Here is a 21,456-nt window from a genome sequence, read left to right on the forward strand (position 1 = left end):
TCTGTGTGTGTGTGTGTGTGTGTGTGTGTGTGTGTGTGTGTGTATACCATCCATACTATCCATTTGTCAAAAAGAACTGCAGATTGAGCTGCTGTTACTCTGTTACTTGTTTGTGAAAGTGTAGGAATCACCATCAAAAGCGTTTCATACTTTTCCCCCCTGATGTGAATAATGTGAAAGCCTTGTACTTCTGTCACGGCTCCAATCAGACACAAACTCACACGAGGTTTCAGCTGCATCTCTGTGTTTTCATCCTCTTCAAAAATTTAGTGCAAGATCAATATTCAATTTTTGGTAAACCTATTGGAGATGTATCAGGCCCGACAGGTGGTGTGACGGCTTCACTTAATCACTCCAGAACTCTAAGCATATTAGAAGAATTGTTCAGGGAGAAGAAAAGTTGTTGGTGTGTGGAGAATTGTGTGCGAAGGCTTTCTGTGCACAAGCTTCTGTTTGAGTCTGCCTGTTTTTCTTGCTTTTATCTTTCCATTTTACCATGACTTGTCTTCTCTACTCTATTCGTCACTGAGTCAACAACTAAAATAGATTTTTTTCTGCTACCCATAATAAAATCTTTCTTCCTATCTAGTCTCACAAAGTTAAAATACTTACATTAATTTCTGTGAGACTCTACTCACCAAATAACCTAAATCAGCTGTAAAAATGTTCATGTTGTACATGTCTAACAATTTTTATTTTAAATACCTCAAGTGAAATGTATGAAAAATAAGTTAATTTACTGAAATAAAACATTTTTATCACAGTAAAAAGCTGTACTTGTGAAATAAAGCTATATTATCCCTGAGTCAGGGTACACAGTGGAGCAGCACAGTTGTCTTGCAGAAAGAAGTTCCCATAGCTGAGGGCTTCTGGTGTGGCGTTTGCATGTTCTCCCCATGCAGGTGTGGATTTACTGACGTAGTCCGGTTTCCTTACACAGACCAAAAACATGCATGTTAGGCTGATTGGTAACTCTAAATTGTCCCTAGGTGTGAGTGAGAAAGTGAATGGTTGTTTGTCTTGTTTGTCTCTATGTGTCCCTGTGATGGACTTGCGACCCGTCCAGGGTGTACCCCGCCCCTCGCACAGTGATTGCTGGACATGGGCACCGGCGACCCCCGTGACCCAAAATGGAATAAACAGGTAAAGATAATGGATGGATGGTTATTCAAAATCTTCCTATGTGTGTGAGTGTGTGTTAGGGTTTGGGTCTGATGGGCTGGCGACCTGCCCAGGTTGTACCCCCCATCGAACCCACTGGCTGATGAAGAGGCACCAGATCCCTGTGACGCTGAACAAGAACAAGCATAAGTACAAGTACAAGTACAAGTAGCATAAGTACAATATACCTGATTAGTGTTCACATAAAGTATTCTAAAATAAAATTATGAATGAGCAGTGACTTTTGAACATTCAAAGTCTAGGAAAAAATGAGCAAAATTGGAAGAATTGATGCAACGTCTTCAGTATTATTATAATAATTATGTTTTTCATCACTGGCAGTTATAGTGACAAGCCAAGTTGTTTCCTAATGTACTTTTCCAATTGGGGTGTTTTTGTTCTGACACAACACCTATCACCAATTCTCATTCCAAAAAATGAAAAAAAAACTAAATAAATACCTACTTTGAGCTTTCCAACATATGTTTTTCTATGGTAGTTTATTTTGAAAGGATCATAAAGTGGAAACTATAGCCATGGGCGAGCTCAACTTTACTGCCATAGATGCAGTCCAGTTCACATTGATCCGCTGGAATGGTGAAAATGAAATATAAAAATTCCCAGCTAGCAGATTTAGCAGCAGCTCAATCCTTCTACCCCAAAACCTGTTTCATTAGAGGGTTTTCAGCTGTGGGACTTGGAGTCAGTGAACCGTGTGTTACCAGGTGGATAGGAGTAATGGGACTGCGTGACGAAGAAAGGATGTGGAAATTCCAAGGAAAATTTCATAATTACAGACAAATTCAAGGAGTGTTTTGCTTAGAATGCCCATCCTTCATTTGTAGTCAGTTTCATTACATGTAATACCCAGTTACAAAGTTAAAGGTGGTTTCATTCATTAGTAAACTGTTTACACTTTCAGCCAAGACCCACACTTTGCCCTTATTTGCTGCATTATCACCACCCCTTTCACCTCTAAATTCTCATTTTGTTAAAAAAATTGAAGCATCAACATTTTTTCCTGTCCCTTGTCCTAAACTTTACTGGCTCCCAATTTCCTCCAACTCTGTGAAAATCAGGTGTTATACAAGGCCACCCAATTAGCCTGCCCTTAAAGCTCAAAGTCCAAGCCTCGCGAACTGGGAAATTACATTTGCTCTGCCCAGTTAATGAAGGTGTCCAATCAGCAATTTAATTCTGTCTCATTACCTATTGGTTGCTTCGCACCTCTGGGTTTAATTCAGTTCAGCATGCTCGATTGATTTGAAGGTCAACAAAAGCGCTTCTTTTACCGTGCGGTGTTCAAAAGTTCGGAGACAACTCAATTAAACTGAAAGGGTAGGAGTGAAATTTTTGTAGGAAAAAAAAAGGCTAAATTAATGCAGGAAAAAACGCAACCAAGATGTTTGAGTAAAGCACAGACGATATTTTCTTTTTTTATAGAGTATAGAATTGTTCACTTTGCTCATATTTGCTGATTATATGAACTGAAGATGGAATCATGTCATACCCATCAGAGATGTTTTTAAATTAAAACATTTTTTTTAATAGGAAATATCACACTTGTTTGTTTATTCTGTCAACAGGGGTATTTGCATGAATATTATGCATGACGGTCACAAGTGCTTGATCTTTGATATTACCATGGATCTGGGTTATTTGCAGCCATCTGCAGTCCTAAATTGCTCATTTAACAAAATGTTTGGCTAGTGCATTAGGGACTCTCCTCAAAGCAATCTGCAGTGGACTGGATTATGCAGAAAAACAAACAGAGCATTAGTTGCATTTAAGGTGAGATGGTGGAATTGTTATTAAACAATATATATATATATATATATATATATAATTATATCACAATAATCAATTAATGATCAACAAATCACAATTAATTTTTTTTAAAAATCAGTCCAAAACAGCTGTCACTCTTTCATCTTTTAAGCCAAGACATTTTTAGTTTGAAACTCCAGCCTTTAAGGGATGTTAGATATTTTAATTTACTGTTGCTTTAGTCCAGACAACTTGGTCCAATCCAGACTGAACCATTCAGAGAAACCGATTTTGTGATTCTGTCTGAAACCCTTCTGCTCTTTCAACACACTAAAACTTTAGATAACTGATTAAAAGCCCACTTTAAACTACTAAATCTTTAAGCTTGTTGTCGTCCTTTATATTGCAGAGCTCTTCTCATTCCAGGCATGTACTCACCTAAGATGTTGCTGCAATTCAATTTAGGCCAGGAATTATAGTCCCCAAAGTAATGTGTCCTTGCATTTGCCTCTGAACACTAACTTATGCTTAAAAAAAGAGTAGATACCATCATTAAATATGACTTTTTCATGTTGCAGATATTAAAATATGTATTTACAGTTTTTATATTTTGTATGTTGAATTTAATCAGGAAGTATGTAATAGATGAAAGGTGCAGCATAAACAAGGTCTTGGAAAAACTGGAACTAAGATCAAAGCAATACAGAGAAGGGAAAACTGTTTTACTTTGAAGGCTCATGGCCATTCATGCATAAACCCACACACATGCGAAGAAAACACAAAAGATTCAGCACAGCCTAAAAGACACATATTTACAGGAAGCAAGCCATACGAAACAAATCTGTGTGAGCCAAAGCAGTTTACCGATGGCGGAGTAACAAAAGAGGTCATTGAAGTTGTCGCTCAGAGCCAGAGCAACAAATCTAAAGCTTCTATCAGTAAAACCACAACAATTGAGCTTTGATGTCTGACTCCACGTATGTCACAGCAGGCACGCGTGATCTCAGGCTGCTTCGTCCTAATTTGACTTCTATTTGTTTGACTTTCCTGTTCTCTCGTTCCCCCCAAAGCAATCACACACACCCGCACACAAACACTCAAAGGTAAAGGCAGGATGGCAGGAACACAAAGCAACATGGCCACTCACCTCTGCTAAGGAGCTGCAAGTTGCGAACCTCTTCTCTGACCTGCAGCTGGAGGACCTGCTGGAGGACCTCCTGTCTCAGACTGTCCTGGAGGATTCCCATCCTCTCTAACTTTTCTTCGTTCAAACGCAGCAATGCCCGTCCTGCCAGAAACATGAGTGGACTGGTTAGATCTCCGTCAGGGCAAATTAAGCTAAGCAGACAATCAAAAAGTCAAATGTAAAGCTTTCTGTCCGCCAAAGGCTTAAACTGTTCAACATAATGACCCTGATAGTTACAGACTCCAGCAATATTTCAAGTAATGAAAAGAAAAAACATTATTGACTAGGACATTTCAGCTTGTGGTCTTCATGATGCTGTAGACTTAACTCAGACTTTTTTTTTCTTCTTGTTGCACCTTGGAAGTAGCCAAAGTTGTGGAGCTGATGACACCAAGAACAGCAATAAAAAGGAACAGAGCTGTGCACAACAACTAAATATCTCAACTCAGCCAAAGAGAGAATGAAATAAAATACTGTTCAAGAATCAGAACATGTGGAAAATTAAAGATTTTATACAGAAATATTACTTTTCTATTACTATAATAGGTTCATTTTATAAATATATTAATACTGTAAATGTATTTGATTTTTGGAATTGGACAACTTTAAGATCAAAATAAAATATACGTACTTGCTTTTACGCACACACATCTTAATACACACATACTCTCACTGGATACTTCATTGTGGCTACAGTAGTACCGGGTTCGACCCCTTTTGCTTTTAGACCTGGTTTAATTATTTGCATCATAGGTTCAACAAGTTGTTGGAAACATTCCTCAGCCTTTGGTCCATATTGACATGATGACATCACACTGTTGTTGCAGATTTATGAGCTGCCTATCCATGATGTGAATCCCGTTCCACTATCCCAAAGACTGGATTGGATTGAGCTCTGCTGACCGCGGCCGCCCGATGTCTTCTGCTGCCCGTCTGCTTCAAGGTAAGGCGCGTGGTGAGTTCAGTGATGGTATTCTGGTTGTAACAAGTGATTATTTGAGCTGCTGTTCCCTTTCTGTCATCTCAAAGTAGATTGATCATTCTCCTCTCACATTAACAAGGCTTTTCTTTGACCACTCATCTCACGCTCACTGGAGGTGTTCTCTTTCCTGGACTATTCTCTTTAAACCCTAAAAATAAACCAAAAACCCTTTATATCCTTATTTCCTTGCTCTGACAACTGGTTTGAACTGCAGCACTTTGTCTTCACCACATTTAGATGTCTCTCAGCTGGTCTCTCAACGCAATTGATACAATTTTGAAGAAACAGGGTGCAGGTGAACCCTCCTGTCCTGAAGGGAAACAGGACATGCAGGATTATCTGCTTTTTTTAATTGGTGTGTACCTGGGATATCGACAAATTAGGAAGATGTTGGCACCAGTTTTTGGCAATGGTGAGGCAGCCTGCCCATGTGAAGGATTGTACCGTGCTTCAATCACTCAGACTCAGATGCTTTGTGAGCCTGGAACTCGCTGGCATGAAGGAATTGACTTTGGAGAAGGCTACAAACATGGACCGGTACAATACCACAAATTTGGCTGTTTGGATTCACCACTGAGTGTACCAGCAGAACTATGAAAGCAGACATGAAATCAGTAGAGTCGGCCTGCCCCAAAACAATTGTTGTTTATCTGAATATGGCTTCCCTGCTTGGCCTTGGATAGGCCAACTTATCTGAAATTGCTCGTGGAGGATATGTAAATCATGAAGCTCTACTCCTGCCAACACCCCCAAGAACATCTGTGGACCCTTATCAGAGCTGAGCCGGCTGATACACTGTGCCATCTTATCAGGACTATAAAACTTTCTGGCAGTGTTCACGGACAATCTCACCCCCTTTGTCGTTACCCCCCCCCACCCCTTACACACACACAACAAAATGTCATATGTCTATCTATGTTGCTTTATTTTGTGTGCTGAGGTAGTTTTTTTGCTACTACGTTACACTGTGTCCTGTGTCAAGGACACAGTGTGAGAGACCATTCCTTTATACCTTCTTTCCTCGTGTTTCTCTTCCCTTTTCTTATCTAAACGATAAGGGCAGCGCTTCACAACAAAGCTGCAGCCCCCGTGCACCTCCGTCTACCCTTGTTGTCCTTGGACGTCTGCACGGAAATTTATTTTTGCTGTGCTTAACTGTGCAATGACAATAAAGTTGATTCCGATTTTGACGTCTGAAGGCATTGAGTTGCTGCCATATGATTGTCTAATTAGATATTTATAACAATGAGAAACTGAACCACAATACCTAATGAATTGATTGGATATCTAAAAATTTCTATTTTTTTTTATCTTTGTGCACAGAAAAACAACGTCTTGTCAGATCTATTGCTTTCTTTCCACTTAGTAAAACTTCATATCATTTTGTTGCACTTTAATGACATTAAAGATTCTGACTAAACACTTTGTAAACTTATTTTAGAGACTCTCAAAAGACCTCTATGAATAAAATAGAATGTTGTTAGTTTATTACTTGTTTATCTGCAACTTGTGAAATTAAAAAAGGGGAAATTCAGAGACTGGTTTTGGATTGCTGCCTTCTTGAAAACTCTGATCTCAATCTTTCATAGCAGTTCATGCAAAAATCAATTTCATAAACATTTTCACAGCCACCAGTTTCACATTGCAGTTATTTATATGGAAATCCATGGTTATGTACAAGCTCGCATAGATGTTGCAGCAGCTAGCTGTAGCACTGGGGCACATCCAGCAGGAATTCTGTTACAGTATGTTTATTTTAAAATAAACAAGAAATGTGAAAATAAATGCTTTGTAAAGGTTTATAAATTAAGATTTAAGATTTAAGATTTAAGATGTTAATTGTTCATATCTATTCTACAAAACCTCCATGGATCTGAATTACCCCTTTAAGTGTTGCCTCAAATTATTTTACAGTATTCAATTAGAAGTAACGTTGCATACTGTTAACATATCGGTAGGCTAAATATGTGTAGCTTAAATAATGCATTTAAAACAGACAGCTGCGCTCAGATAGACCTCCTCCACCTAATTTTAAGTGATACTAAATCTGTTCAGGCTTCAGACACACAAGAAAATTATATTTTGGTTTGCCATCAATCTGCATATTGTTTGCATATGTGTTTATTTGACATTTATTATTGTAGCATGCAGTCATTTATAATCAAGCTATTAAAAAAATAATAATAATAAATTATAATTTTTATAAACACAGAAATGCTTCAGGAGTTTCTGTCCCGCTGAGCCCAGCAGCATGCCCGTTAGTCAGCGCTTGTTTTCCATTGCAACATTTTACTACAGAATTTGGCAATTAACCCTCAGGACACACACATTTACCATACCATTACCCACAGGAAACTGCCTTTAAGCTGCACTCACACAAACACTGGGACAGTATGAAAAACCTGTGTGCACGGAGCTGCAGATGGATATTAAGGCTGGGAGAGCTGCTGTGTCCTTCAGTGGAGCAGAAACATTAGGAATCCATCATACCTGCAGCAGCTCTGTACGACACCCAAAACATAATTAGACTCATTACTCACGCAGCTCCCTGTCCAAATCAGTCTTTTCATTCCAGTTTCCTTGATCTGAATATGAGAACCTCCTCTCCATGTCTGTCAGAAGAGCTGGGCTTTCTTTGATCTGCGTTTTAGGCATATTTTGTCGGTGAGAATTCTTGCCAGTTTTATGCATCTACTTCTTATAAATAACTAGCAGTGTCTTTTTTTATTTATGTCTGACTCTCGCTCTCTCACACATGATTAAGTCTGTTTATTGGTCTCATGTCTAACCTGAGCAGCTAGTCTGGGTCTGAGTGCAGCAGCAGAGATACAATAAATAAATAAAAAAGGAATGAAACAGAGAAAGCAAGGAAAGGAAAATGAAACAATTTGCTTGTTTGATCTTTGAGTCTATTAAATAAATAAATTAATAATAAAAACTCAACAAAGACATAAATAGTTATATTTCATGAATAATGGGTTTAAAGTAAAGTGCTCTGGGACTATTGTGTGCACTCTTATGGTTCAACCCAACATTTTTATTCAAAGCTTACTTGATTTGTATTGCCCTCCGCAAAAATACAAAAATGAACAACAGTGTTTTTGCATTTCTGTGTGTGTTTTTCTGCCTGTAAGCAAATATATATTGTGACTCACTGAACAGATTGTATTAAAACCTGCCATAAATAATCATTGGACGTAAACCTACAACTGATAAATGTTTGAGGACTGAGGATGGCCACTACAGCTAACTGACCTTAAAAATTACTATAAATCAGTCGGTGTGTCATACTGAGCTCAAATTTAGTGTGGCTGCAGCTGAGAGGAGATCTTTGCTTAAAATGATGGTTGTCTGTTAGCAAAATATCTCATGAACCACTGAATACATTTGAAATGAAACTCTCAGAAAGTTGTCATTGAATATCATCATTACATCATAAGTCTATTAACAGGTCTCTCTTGTAAATGAGTTCCCGTTTTTATGAGACCAACCTGTATAAATGAAGACTGAATTAATCCCAGTGTTACTCACTACCTGTGCAATAACCTGTCACACAACCTGTAATATGTTGTTATGTGCAATATATATCATGTACATTTACGCATACCTGTGAAATATTCATACAAATTCATCCTACTTGCACCATTATATTCTACCATGTTGGTGTTTACTATATTTCTTTTGGACCTTGCAAATATTATAATTACTTTTTCACTTTTTGGTGCTTTACTTTGTACCCTTATTGCATGCTTTAGTATTTCTTGTTTGTTTGCTGTTGTCATGATCAGCACCCACCACTGCCCTCCCATTTGCTCACATCTCTGCCATTTCGTGACATGCCTAGTTTCTGCCCCTCTTGCCAAAATTTCTGTTCCTCATCTTTTTTTTACCTGTCACCCATCTCTCTGCTCTAACCTGCTCCTGTCACTCCATGCCACACCTCCCTTGCTCCTCCACAGTAATCAGCGCTAATCAGTCTCACCTGTTCTCTTGCCTTTATAAGCTTCATGATCACAATCCACCAAGGCCAAATTATTATACCTTTCCTGGTCCCTGATATCAAGCCATCCATAGTTTCTTGCCACAGCCTTGCTGGCCTCGCCTTGTCTCAACATAACGCCTGTACCACGGTTTCCTTGCCTTGCCTGACCCTTTTAGATTATCTGCTCATTCTGACCACGGTAAAACACTCTGTGTTCCCTCCACAATTACGATTACAGATTATGACTTGGCTCTTGTTTCTGCTCTCTGTATCCCCATGTATGACCCCTATTTCGTTTTCTGGATCTTGCTCTTGGACTTGCCTCCCCATGAGCCACGTACTGCAGCTGCTCTGCCAGTGACAGCATCGCTGCCACACTGACAGGTGACTCTCTCCCTCCAGCCTGTGAGGACCTGTTAACACTGCTGATCCTAACTCCTCCATCCAGCAGCCAAATAAATAAAACCTGTTCTTCTGTACTCCTGTGTCTGGCTTATTTGAATCCAAAACCCGAACTTGCCAGTAGTGTTGTTTTTTTAGTGAGTCGAAACAGTTCTTCTCATGCTGAACATTTCATTGCACTGCTGACCTTGTGTTAACCTGTATATGACAAATAAACTACATAACATAAAAATATCCATCTATAACTGTTGCAACTGAAAATGGCCACCACAGCTAATCAACATTAGCCAACACAAAAATGGCAATGATGCAATCAGTTTTACAGACATTGAGCTAAAGTTTGGTGTGGTAGTAGCTGATTCTCTGCAACATGTACTGTACACTTATTTACATGCTGTAAGTATTAGCAGGGGGAATAAAATGGCAATAATATGGTCAGCTTTTTTTTTATACAGTTTAAGGATTATTTTTGAGTGAAAATAGTTAAATTTGACTAAAGAAGCACACAAACTAAAAACAAAAACACTATTTCAAAACGCAACAATATCTAACTTTTTTTAATGTCCCAGTTTTTGTAGATATTATATGATGCTTTCACTGGATCTAGACAAGGTAAATGCGTTGTTAATCCAGACAATAGTTACCTCTAATGGGTTGTGGCTCCACTCCCTGACAGACAAATTAGCTTTCATCATAGCTGAATGATCGGTGTGGTTATGCCTTTGTCTGCTCAGGCTGTTTAAATGCTGATTATTTGCTTCTCTTTAGGAGCCTAGGTGCACATGCAGTACCATAAGCAAACAGCCCATCTTCCTGGACAAAACAGCCTTATTTTGGTTTACTTTATATTTCCAGTATCCCTCCTACACAACATCACTCGTTTCTTTCTGTGTGCACCGGTAAACATCTCCAACTCGTCTCCACAAAAGCCCCTTTCGCATGTTTTTGCCTACAGCTGCACGAGTGTGTCCTAGAAAGCCCGTCTCTGCCCTTGCTGTGTGAATGTGTGTGTGTGAACAAATGAGACACAGCAGATGAATGGAGCTCAGATCAATTCCCCTCAGACAGACCTAATGCAGCTTCTAATAATTGCCTGAAGATAGGGAAAGTGTGCTGTCAAAGGGAGAAAAGAGACACACAAAAAAACAAGAGCTTTTTGCAGTGAAGATCACTTTTTTTCAATTTGCCTTCAAAATAAATAGCTTATTAATGATGTCTGTTGGCAAAGGGGCAGCAATTCTACCTTGGCTAGGACAATGATGACTCTTAAAGCAGTCTGGAAAGCAATCCAAAAGACAGGAAGGTAAAGACTTTCTTGTAAGAAACTCTGTAATTTAATCCTCTGATATAAGCTCATCAGCTCGTGTTTTAAATAAAAACTAACCTCTTTAATTTCTGAAAACTTGTGTACGTAAATATATTATTTGAGCTTATACGGTGTCTATAAAACATGTTCACCCCCTTGGATGTTTTTTTTTTTTTAAATTTCCGTCATAAATCGGTAATTATCAATAAAAATGTGCATTCATTGAAAACACTTATTTTAATGTCCAGTGAAATCAAGCTTCTACAGAGTAATATCAATTAAATAAAAATATGCAATGTCATAAACGTGAGTGCATACATCTTCAGCCCCCTTTACAGTGATGTCCACAATTCAACAAAGAGAAAAGATGATTGAAAAGTATACGTTAGGAGAGGGAAACAAATGAATTTCCAAGACCCTAAACATCCCCAGAGTTCTGTTACATCCAGCATCAAGACATTGAAGGAATACGGGATATGTGTATAGCAGGTTGTCCTCACAAACTGAGTGACTGTGCAAGGAGAATAACGAGAGAGACCACCAAGACGCTGGAGACCACTGGAGGAATTACAAGCAGGGCTCAATTTGAACCAGATCCTGCCGGAACAGGATCTGGGAACGCTCTTATTTTGACAGGGTGTGTTGCGGTAACTATTTGCTTGGATCTGGTAACTCTCAGGCTTACTAATAATAAAGTTATGAACAAATGTGACTGCTTTGAATGAATAAAAAACTGTATTGGATATGTAATCTGACAATAATTACATAAACACAAATTTTAAACACAGCACTTCCGACTTCTTAATATCACATACGAGCTGCCCCTTCAAGTAGCATTTATGCCTCTACCCTTAAAAAATTTCCGCCCCTAAAAGAACAGTTATGGGCAATTTAATTAAAAACACAATAATGTAATTAAACAGCACAGCTAAAGTGCACATCAGTTTTACAGTTCAAGTGGGTCATTAGTAAAATTCTGATTATTTATTAAAAATATGAGAGAAATGTTAGATGGGTAATCACGTTACGTACCAAAACAATGGCACCAATTTGTCAAAATAACAACGATCAATAAGTCGAAAAGACAGTCCAATTCAATTTCATAAAAAAAAAAAAAAAAGTCTTCTCATTGTACAAACTAAACAATCGAGAATTGAAGCACATGAAGGCAGTGGAGATACTACTGGAGCAGGCGCAAGTGGCGGGGGTGAGTGCCGAACTATGGCTGTCATACCTGGGCAGGAGCCCACAGCCAGCCGCCATGAACAGCCCGAGGAGGAGCCTGGGGGTTTCACATGTGGAGGACAACGGTGAGGACAGTGAATTCAGCAAAGAAGAGTCGTGCTCAGAACCGTCAAGTGAGGGATGCCCAACAATCTGGACAGCTGCCCAGTTCAAAGCCAAGCAGACCTACTATCCATGGCTTGTAATGTAAAAATCAGGTTTGGGTCGATGAGGGTGGAGGAGGGGTTGATGCTCGAGAGAAGCGGAGCATGCTCTATTCACACAAGGAGAGATGTTTGGGGTCAAACTGCTTGTTGTGCTGTGCTCTCTAAAATAGTTATTGAATCAAGTGGTGCTTAATGTAGGTAAACGTAGATGTTTAACAACCCGTTAAGATACACCAGGAAATGGCATCGACTTCATTCAAAGTTTTCTGGGGAAGCCAGAGCACTCACATTCTGGCATCATTTGGTTTACAAAGTAAGCACTGGTTACAAGCTTCATCAGGTGAGATGGTTAAGACTGAGCATACAACCAGTTCTTCATCAGACTAAGCTTTATAAGGCAAAGAGAAAGAGACCATTGAAGAAAACACATAAATGAGTTTAAGGGGGACACATCCGAGCTGCAGCAGCTTTGACGGTGACAGCAGTGTTAACCCTGCAGCCAGCATGGACGTACAGTGCAGCATGTATCTTTTTCAGAGCATGTGGGTCCTTTATTTGTGTATGTGTCCATGCAAATGTAACTGTGGGGGCTAACCCTTCAGCACAATGCAACAATCTGTTCCCTGTGCACTGAAAGAGAAACTGCCCTACTGTCTGGTCTGCCAAGACAGGGTGTGTGTGAGAAATTAGTGTAAGTGTGTCTACACTCTTCTAAGCACTTCCCTATGAGTTCTGTGGTGGTGGTGGTGTGTGTGTGGGGGTGGGGTGGGGGGTGGGGGGGGTAGAGAAGCATCTGGATCTGCGTTTGTGAGCTATCCAACAAAAATAGGTGATACCCATTTGTTACCCCATATTAAAGATATTTAAATCTTAGCGAAAATTTGAGCTTATATGGTTTTGAGGCAAAAGGCTAAGCTGTTGAAACTTCAAGAACATCTAGACTTTGCTGCTATTTTGAAGTTGTTTATATGAAATGCTTCTTCAAATAAAGAACTATTTTGTGCTTAGAGATCAAGAAACAGTGATTAAAGGAAAGTGCTATGTGTTGTCATCATTGTATGTTCCCATGTAGTGGAGAAGTTGGTTCGCTGCATTTGGCCCATCACACGTGTAATACACCCAGGTGGAGCAGTGGACAGCTTTGTAGATGCCCAGGGAGCAAATAGGGATTGGGTGTTTTACTCAAAGACACCATATGGGAATAGCTGGGGATCAAGCCTGGGACTTTTGGGTCCTGAGTCGGCTGCACTGCCTCTACCCCATCTCGGCCACTGAATAATCATACCAAACTTATTGATTTTTTTTTTCACTCGAACAGGATGAGTAGGTTGGAGCTTTATTGCATGCTCATAAAAAATGTTGCTTTTCTGCAGCATAATTTCACTTCTCCTGATGTTAGACCTTTATTATTCAGACATCTCTGTGCACAATCATCTGACAAACATCCTGTGGATGACATTCAGACATAAAAACTTCTGGGGGACAGTTCACCTCTCAAGATTGACCATTTAAGTAATGAGAATAAAAACATCTCCAAATGAAACTTACCATATTTACTTTATACTGAATTCAACATAATGTACATGCATTATATTACACCTTAATACTCTACCTATAAAAAGGTAGACACAGTGAGAATAAAAGTCCATTTTTATTCTTCAAATCTTAATAATTTATAGACTTCAGAGAATTTTTCGTTTCCTCACATCAGTTTCAGTGTCACACAAGCATAGTCTACAAATGTTGCTAAGATCTTCAACATGTCTGAAAGTTCAAGGTCTACAAATACAGTAAATAGTTAGGTTTGTCAAAAGAGAAATGTTGTGTTATTGCCACGTTTCAACTCCTTTTGGAAATGTATTAGATTAACTTATTACCATGTGCTTTCAGCAAGCACAAAATAAACAAACTTATTCCAAACTATAAGATAGAGCAAGTTTGGTCAGATCGATAAAATATTTACATCAGGCCTTTTATAGCAAGAAAAAAAAGTTTGTTTTTTAACAGATCAGAGTTTTATATCTATCCATCCATCCATCCATTACGTTTACCCGCTTCTTCCTTTTTGGGTCACAGTGTCACAATTGGCTGGTGCTGGTGAACCCAGTGGTGCAGGTAGGCAAGGACTCAAGATAATATAAAATAAGGAATTTATTTTACAAAACAAAAGAGCAGACGGGGCAGCAAACTTACATAAACCAGGAGATGAACACAAGGAGCAGACTAGGCATCACAAGGAATGGGACAGGACATCACCAGTGGACAGATAATAATGCCAGGACAAGGACTAACACAGAGACACAGACTTGTATACAGAAAACACCAATTAGACCAAGTGATGATACCTTTGAGTAATCACAGATGCCAGAGAAGGCGAAAGAGGATGCAAGACATGAACACGACACAAGATGGGGCAAGATACTAGAGAAACCCAACCCCTATAAAGAGAAACAGAGGATCAGGGGGAACACAGACATAAACACGACACCAGGGACAAAACCACAACTCCTACACACAGTGGTCACTGGTGCCCATGTCCAGCCATCACTGTGTGAGAGGTGGGCGACACCCTGGAAATGTCTCCAGTCCATCACAGGGATACATGGAGACAAACAACCGTCCACTCTCTCACTCACACCTAGAGACAATTTAAAGTTACCAATCAGCCTAACATGCTTGTTTTTGGTCTGTGGGAGGAAACCGGAGTACCTGGAGAAAACCCACACATGCATGGAGAGAACATGTAAACTCCACACAGAATGAATCCGGACAGGATTTGAACCGGTGACCTACTCACTAAGAGGCAGCAGCTCTACCAACTGTGCCACCAGAGTTTTATATAAAGGGTTTTATTCTGTGTTTGAAAGCAGATGAATGTTCTTACTAAATGAATATCTAATAGTTGAATAGTTTTCTACACAATAAGATTAGATTCATAAAATTACTCTGGTTAGGATCAGAGTAGAGTATTAGTATTAGTATTATTATTAGTATTAGTAGCTGCTGCGTGCATTTCTCTGTGTTGTGTCCTGTACCTGTGATGGCATGGTGGGAGAACGCTTCTACGTAGGTCAGGTAGTTGTGAGGACAGTGCTTCTTCAGCCACTTGCAGACATCTTGCTGAGTCCACAGAACCACTGGTTTGGACAAACTGGACAGCGTAGGGCTGGTGTGGTAGACGGTGAAGGCTTCACCCGGAAGCAGCTGAAACACGGAAAAATAAAAGATTTATACCAGTCAGTGTAATGTGTTTCAACCAGCTATTCATTTAATGTTTATTTGATTTTAACTTCATAAATATTACTTTGAAACATTGCTTTTTTATTTTACCATTTGTCAAATTAGTGATTCCTTATGTTAAATTTCTCCTCAAGTAGGATTCTCATGTTATAATATCATGCAATAAGATAAGGCCATTTATTCAAATGGCATAATTTGCAATAAAATTCTTACTGGTGGTATAATAAACCATTAAAAATAAGCAGGGGAAAAAAGCTGAGCGTTATGGGAAATGGTTCATTTAAAGCTTACACATTGCTGCACAGACTGTAATGTTTATTTTCCTTTATTTTTCACAAACCACGTTTGTTTCGGACTTAAGTGCCTAAAATTTAGGAGGGACATAATTTGTTCTCATGAGAAATAAATTAAATTAACATAATGAGCCCGTCTGCAACTCAAATCATTAGTAAGCAGGAGGTTTAAAGGTTTGTCAGCACTGAAGGGCAAACAGATGTTGTGTTTGATTAGAATTAGCAGCTTGTTTTTCACCTCACATCCCTGATTTAGAGGGATGTTGTTCAGCTGTTGTACTAATGTTCTGCTTGCTTAATATCACTACTGCCTTTTCTACTCATAATTTCCCCTAAATCCTTCTTTTCACACGCACAGTTAAATAACTTCTAGATTACATATAGGAATATTTATTGTAGAAGTTGCCATTCGTCAGCAGCAGGCTTTTTATGTGCGTGCCATGTATGGAGAATTAACAAGGACATTATTGTCACAATCGGTTCACACAACTGAAAATTACCCCGTCCCCCAGCTCTTTTTCCTTTGTGACATCTCATATCTGATCTTTTCATTCAAGTGTCGACTGAGCCAACTCTCCAACAAAGGTTTTGGCACATTTTCAACAGAAAAACAAAATGAAATGCAGAACCGCAGCCAAAAGCTTGGCTTCATAATTGACTGCATTCAAGAAGATTAAAGACAAAAATACATTCATACACATGAATGCAACTTGCTCACACTTTTGTAGCTTAATGCACAAATCTCTTGCTGCTGCTGCTTTCACACACACCGCAGAAGAACCAGGCTCCAGAAAAATCTTCACATCTCAATTTGTGATGAACACAGGTTTGTAGAATTTGTTCCACACAGCTTTGCATGCTTCTGTAATGAGGCCTCCTCCTTGAGGCAATATCCATTTCTGATAATGGTCCACTAAGAGTGGTCTGCTTCATGAGCCTTAATTGAAACCAACTCAATTTCTCTCCACTTCAGAGTGTTTGCTGCATTTCTAATTACACACATATTTCTGCCTTTGGCTTAGTTGAGTGCTAAAGCCATCTTAATAAGCTAAATTTAAGACTCAGTCATTACTTGGGATGGAGGTGTGCTTGGTGAGAAGAAATCAAGGAAATCTTTCCTTCAGCTTTGAATGGCCTGCACTGAAACTGCAAGCCTGCTGATTAAGTCCTTATCATCTTTACTGTCCTCATTTTCATACAGCTGAGTAAACATTTTAGTGAGAGCAATAGCTTGGACAATAAATGTCTCTAGGGCAAACTTAGCAGGACAAATGGATTTAATCAGCATTATGTCAAAGGCAAGGTGTTCTGCTGTCTCGTCTCAACCAAACATTGTTGTAATCCTCTAACCTGAGGGGCTGAAAGGCTTAAGACAAATAAAAAGAGACTTGGTTTAAGAATATTTTAATGTGAGCAGTTAAAAGCAGAAGAAAATAATATTTATCTAATATCTAATATTGTTATTTGAAAATTTCTCTATCCCACGCTTCCAACTCTTAACTGTTAGTTAAAAACAATAGCTGAAGTCATGGATTAGTTACGAGCTGTGTTCAACATTACTGTCTAAATATATTAACTACTAATGAAATTATCTTGCATGTTAAAATGTAAGACCTCCTAAAAGTCCCTAAGGCCCAGTTTAAAACTCGGGGTGATCTACCCTTTCAGTTCATAGCCCCCGGGCTGTGGACTCGTGGTCATCTCTGTTAATTCACCTTAAAGCCCCCAGTATACTCCCGCGTACGTCCGTTCACGCGTACCTACGCGTGTACTGTACGCAGAGGGTTCAGATTTCATACTCGAGCGTACACCCTGAGCGGCTGCAGTCAACTCCACAGATAAGGGGCGTTTACCTTCGAGACAAATTGAGGTCACCGATTGGTCATTTTCTGACATGCGTACTGGATTGATTGACAGGTCAGAAAAAAAAAAAAAAACGAGTGCTGGCACCCTCAGCCGCAGCGGTGTTCTGTGTTTATATGTTGTTAATAAAAAGATCTAAAAAAACTGGGAGTGCTGGCTCTGCAGCCCACACATCAGACCAGCCCACCAGGAAATCTCCAGACCCTCCTGCAGCCATGCTGGACCTGAGTTTAATTTGCTCGTGACAGATTCCTTCATTTCTCACCATTTCAGTCATGGCATCAATGGAGGAGGAAGAGATCACTGCCTCTTGGCAAAAAAACAAAAGAAAAGGCCAGATCAGGGATGAAGAAGAGGAATTTAATACATTGGTGTCGCATACACGGACATGCCCTGGGGGGTATGCTCGTACCTCCGCGTACTTACGTGCGTACCTCCGCGCGTACCTCCGCGTAAGGACATACGCGGGAGTATACTGGGGGCTTAAGACTTAAGACACTTCATCACTTGCTCTTGCTGAGGTCGGACGCCTTTCCCCTCCTCTCCCTCCTCTGCTTTGCTTTGCTTCTCTGTCCTGTCTGTGAAAATGCTTCTGAGCCTCTCTCTACATATCTTCTGAACCATAATTTTGTGGATCTGGTCAGTTGGTCTCTCAATGCAATGGACAAAATTTTTGAGGGAAGCTTCAGGTGAGCTGAACTGCCCCGACGACACATTCTGCTGTCGATCAAGTACGCCGAAACTGCATATAATTGGATTTATGATAACAGGTTTCCTGTTTTTGAAATTGTCTGGTTCCTGGTTCATCAACATACAAAAAAGACAGCTGCAGCTAATCTGGCCTGGTCAGGCTGCCGTCTGTGTGAAGGTTTGCTCTGTGTCTTGTACACCCAGACTATTGCTTAGTGGACTGGATCGCAAATTGGATGTGATTTGTGAGAATCGCAGGTCATATGCGGCCCCTAGGACTCACTGACAAGATGGATCAAATCTCGGGGAATATTCTCAGGCACGGATCAGTGGTGTGTCCACTTAATTTGGACCTTTTGGAATCTACGTGAGACCAGCAAAGACTCAAGGCAAATAAAAATTAAAGTTCTGCCTGACTTCAAAAACAAACATTGTTTATCTGAATTTGGCTCCCTCGGCTGGCCTTGCAGATCACCTTATCTCAATTCGCCTGGAGCCTTTGTAATCTGACGCTCTGCCCCCCTCCCTCCCATCAAGGGATTCCCCTGATCAACCTGAGGAAACTAACTGAATAAACGTGTCATCATTTCAAGACTTTTGATTCTCTCTGGCGTTGTCCTTGGCCATTCCCCAACATCCCTCGAGAATGTTTTCGGATCTCACCAGAGGGAACTGGCTAATTATTCCATCCTTATCAGAACTCCTACAGTGCCCTCGAGAGCATCCTTGGACATCCTCACCGCCCTTGTCATCCACCCCCCCGCGGAATGTTCTACGTCATCATATGTTTGTATGTGCAAGGTGTTTTTTCATTATAAGGGTCTTTCTCTCAGCCAAGAAGAAAGAGTTTGATAGGAATTGTTTTGCCTCCAATTCCCATGTGTTCAGTTTCACGACTTTTTTTTGTCTGTCTAAACAGATCTCACTTGCAAATGAGTTTTGGAGGTTCAATGTAACTTTTCTGTCTAAGTAAAGGTTGAATTGAATTGAAAAAACACATTTTTATTCAAACAAGCTTTTTGATCATCTGTTCTTACTGTTTGTGTTTTATTTTAAGCCTTTGTCTGTATTTCTGTAAAGCACGTTATGATTTCCTCTATGAAAGGTGCTATATAAAGTTTACTTACTTGCTTATTTCCATAAAACAGACGTTATCCTGTCAATGCTAACAGGCTAAATGTCTTAAATGTTTAGCTAAAACTTGTTCTGTCAATTAACAATTATCACCTCCACAGCCCGCCCTCGCCTTCCTCCGAGACAGTCATGCCAAAGTGGTTCAAAACACCAAAGTTCATGTTCATTCATCTGGACGGTTTCTTTTTTTTACTGAGATGTTTCATCCGTCATCCAAAGGACTTCTTCAATCTGAGGAGCCACCAAACAAAACTGATTCTCTACAGACAGCATACTCCATAGTGGGGGTGGGGGTGGGGTGGGGGTGGGGGGGCTACAGTTTCCTGGTGCTAAGAAAGACTAAGAAAGATGAAAGACTGTCTCAGAGGAGTTGACGGGAGAAAGGGCGGACCCTGGAGGCCATCTTAGCACCAGCAAACTGTTTTTTTCCCCCACTATGCTGTTTGTGGAGAATCAGTTTTGTTTGGTGGCTCCTCAGATTGAAGAAGTCAGTTGGATGACGGACGAAATGTCTCAGCAAAAAGAGAAACCGTCCAGATGACCTGACTGAACATTGTTGGAATCAACAAACATGTTTCAAAAGACTAATGGATAATTTTAAGCAGACCTACAGGATGAAACAGAATGTTTATGTTTTTCAGGAGATGACCCCAAAATCTGTAACAGTTACCCTTAATCATGTCTGTTCTACAGGGACACTGGTTCAGTACAGAATTAAGAAAAAGCCCACTACCGCTCCACTGAAGTATAGCTTCACAGCAATCCCAAATGCCAAAGTTGCAATACTTAACTAAATATTTAGTGATTTACCTTTGCTGACAGGCAGAGTACAGTATATATGGCAAAAAATATTTACATTTTCACTAAAAGACACAGAACGGGAGTGTTGTTGCTTTTCTTTCGGCTGCACCCTTCTGGGTCGCCACAGCAAGCAAACTCGCACAAAAGATTTGGTAATTGTTTTACACCGAAAGCACTTCCCGACCCAACCTGGGCTTAAGCCTGATTACGAGACCGCGGCACAGACCATTGAGCTACCACAGCCCCCCGGACACGGAAGGTGAATACAGATTTGAAATAAAGACAAAAAAAGAAGACAGGATAAGGAGCTGGAGAGTTGGCTACTCTTTCTGTGAATAATGGCTTTCATCATCAGGAAGGCAGACAGCAGGGAAATAGAATGATGGCTCCCAATCATCCCTCTGTCTTTTTTTTTTTACTTCCTCGCTCTTCTCGCTCCATTTGTTGGCCATTCATCAGACTGTATCTCCTCTGGCCAGTTCTGTCTTGTCCCTGCTCAGCCTCTGCTACCTCCCAGCTCCTCCTGAGACCTACTTCTGTCCAGCTGGAGAAGGTCCCTCATTTGTTACGAGCAGAAGGGTTGGGGGGCTGGAAATGGAGTGGACGTGAACTGCCGATGAAGGCGGGAGGAAGAAAAATGGAAAAAGCAAAGGGCTGCAGAAAACACATTGGTGCAACATAATGTTCACTCCTTTAATAAAATGGATTTGGACAGAAATATTTGAGAGAGTATTTTATTTTCCTTCAGTATAAAAACATCAACACTTGTGGAAGTAATTGTACTTTTTATTTCAGAACTAGCTGAGAATATTGAAGAGCATATGCCTCATTGATCGTATTTGCATTGGGAGAAATAAAAATATCGATAAAAATAGTCAATAACAAATTATAGTAAATGTAATTTTTTGTGCTCCTGTGGCCTTTTACTTCATCTGAATAAAAATTCACCTGCATGGCTTTTAGCCTCCCACATTGGGTTTTGCATTTATTAAGAGTTACTCAATAGAAATATCTGCACAGTTAAAATATGGTAAAATTTTAACTTTATAACAAGAAGAGTCATTTATTAAGGCCAGCAGGAAGAACATTTTTCTCCTCATGACAACAGCCAGCTTTAATGTCTGATGTTCTTTGGTCTGAGCAATCTGCTCGATGGCCATAGCCCCATAGTGTCTATCAAGGTAATGCGTGTTATTTGCACACACCACGCTCCATACCTTTCTGCTCCTGTGATATGAATGATAAAGAGTTCCATGTA

At 39.9% G+C, this 21,456-nt stretch overlaps 1 protein-coding gene across 1 annotated transcript in view; it reads right to left on the reverse strand.

Moving 5' to 3' along the window:
- samd10b (sterile alpha motif domain containing 10b) overlaps positions 1-21,456 on the reverse strand; it is a 90,713-nt gene that overhangs the window by 4,339 nt on the left and 64,918 nt on the right. Inside the window, exons 3-4 of the mRNA XM_037684079.1 lie at positions 15,213-15,381; positions 4,076-4,216 (exon numbers count right to left, since the gene is read on the reverse strand). Of these exons, the coding sequence (XP_037540007.1) occupies positions 4,076-4,216; positions 15,213-15,381 (310 nt within the window). The remainder of the gene's footprint in view (positions 1-4,075; positions 4,217-15,212; positions 15,382-21,456) is intronic.

The sequence above is a fragment of the Nematolebias whitei genome, chromosome 11 (genome assembly GCF_014905685.2).
Source record: "Nematolebias whitei isolate Nwh7 chromosome 11, NemWhi1, whole genome shotgun sequence".
NCBI classification, from domain to species: domain Eukaryota; kingdom Metazoa; phylum Chordata; class Actinopteri; order Cyprinodontiformes; family Rivulidae; genus Nematolebias; species Nematolebias whitei.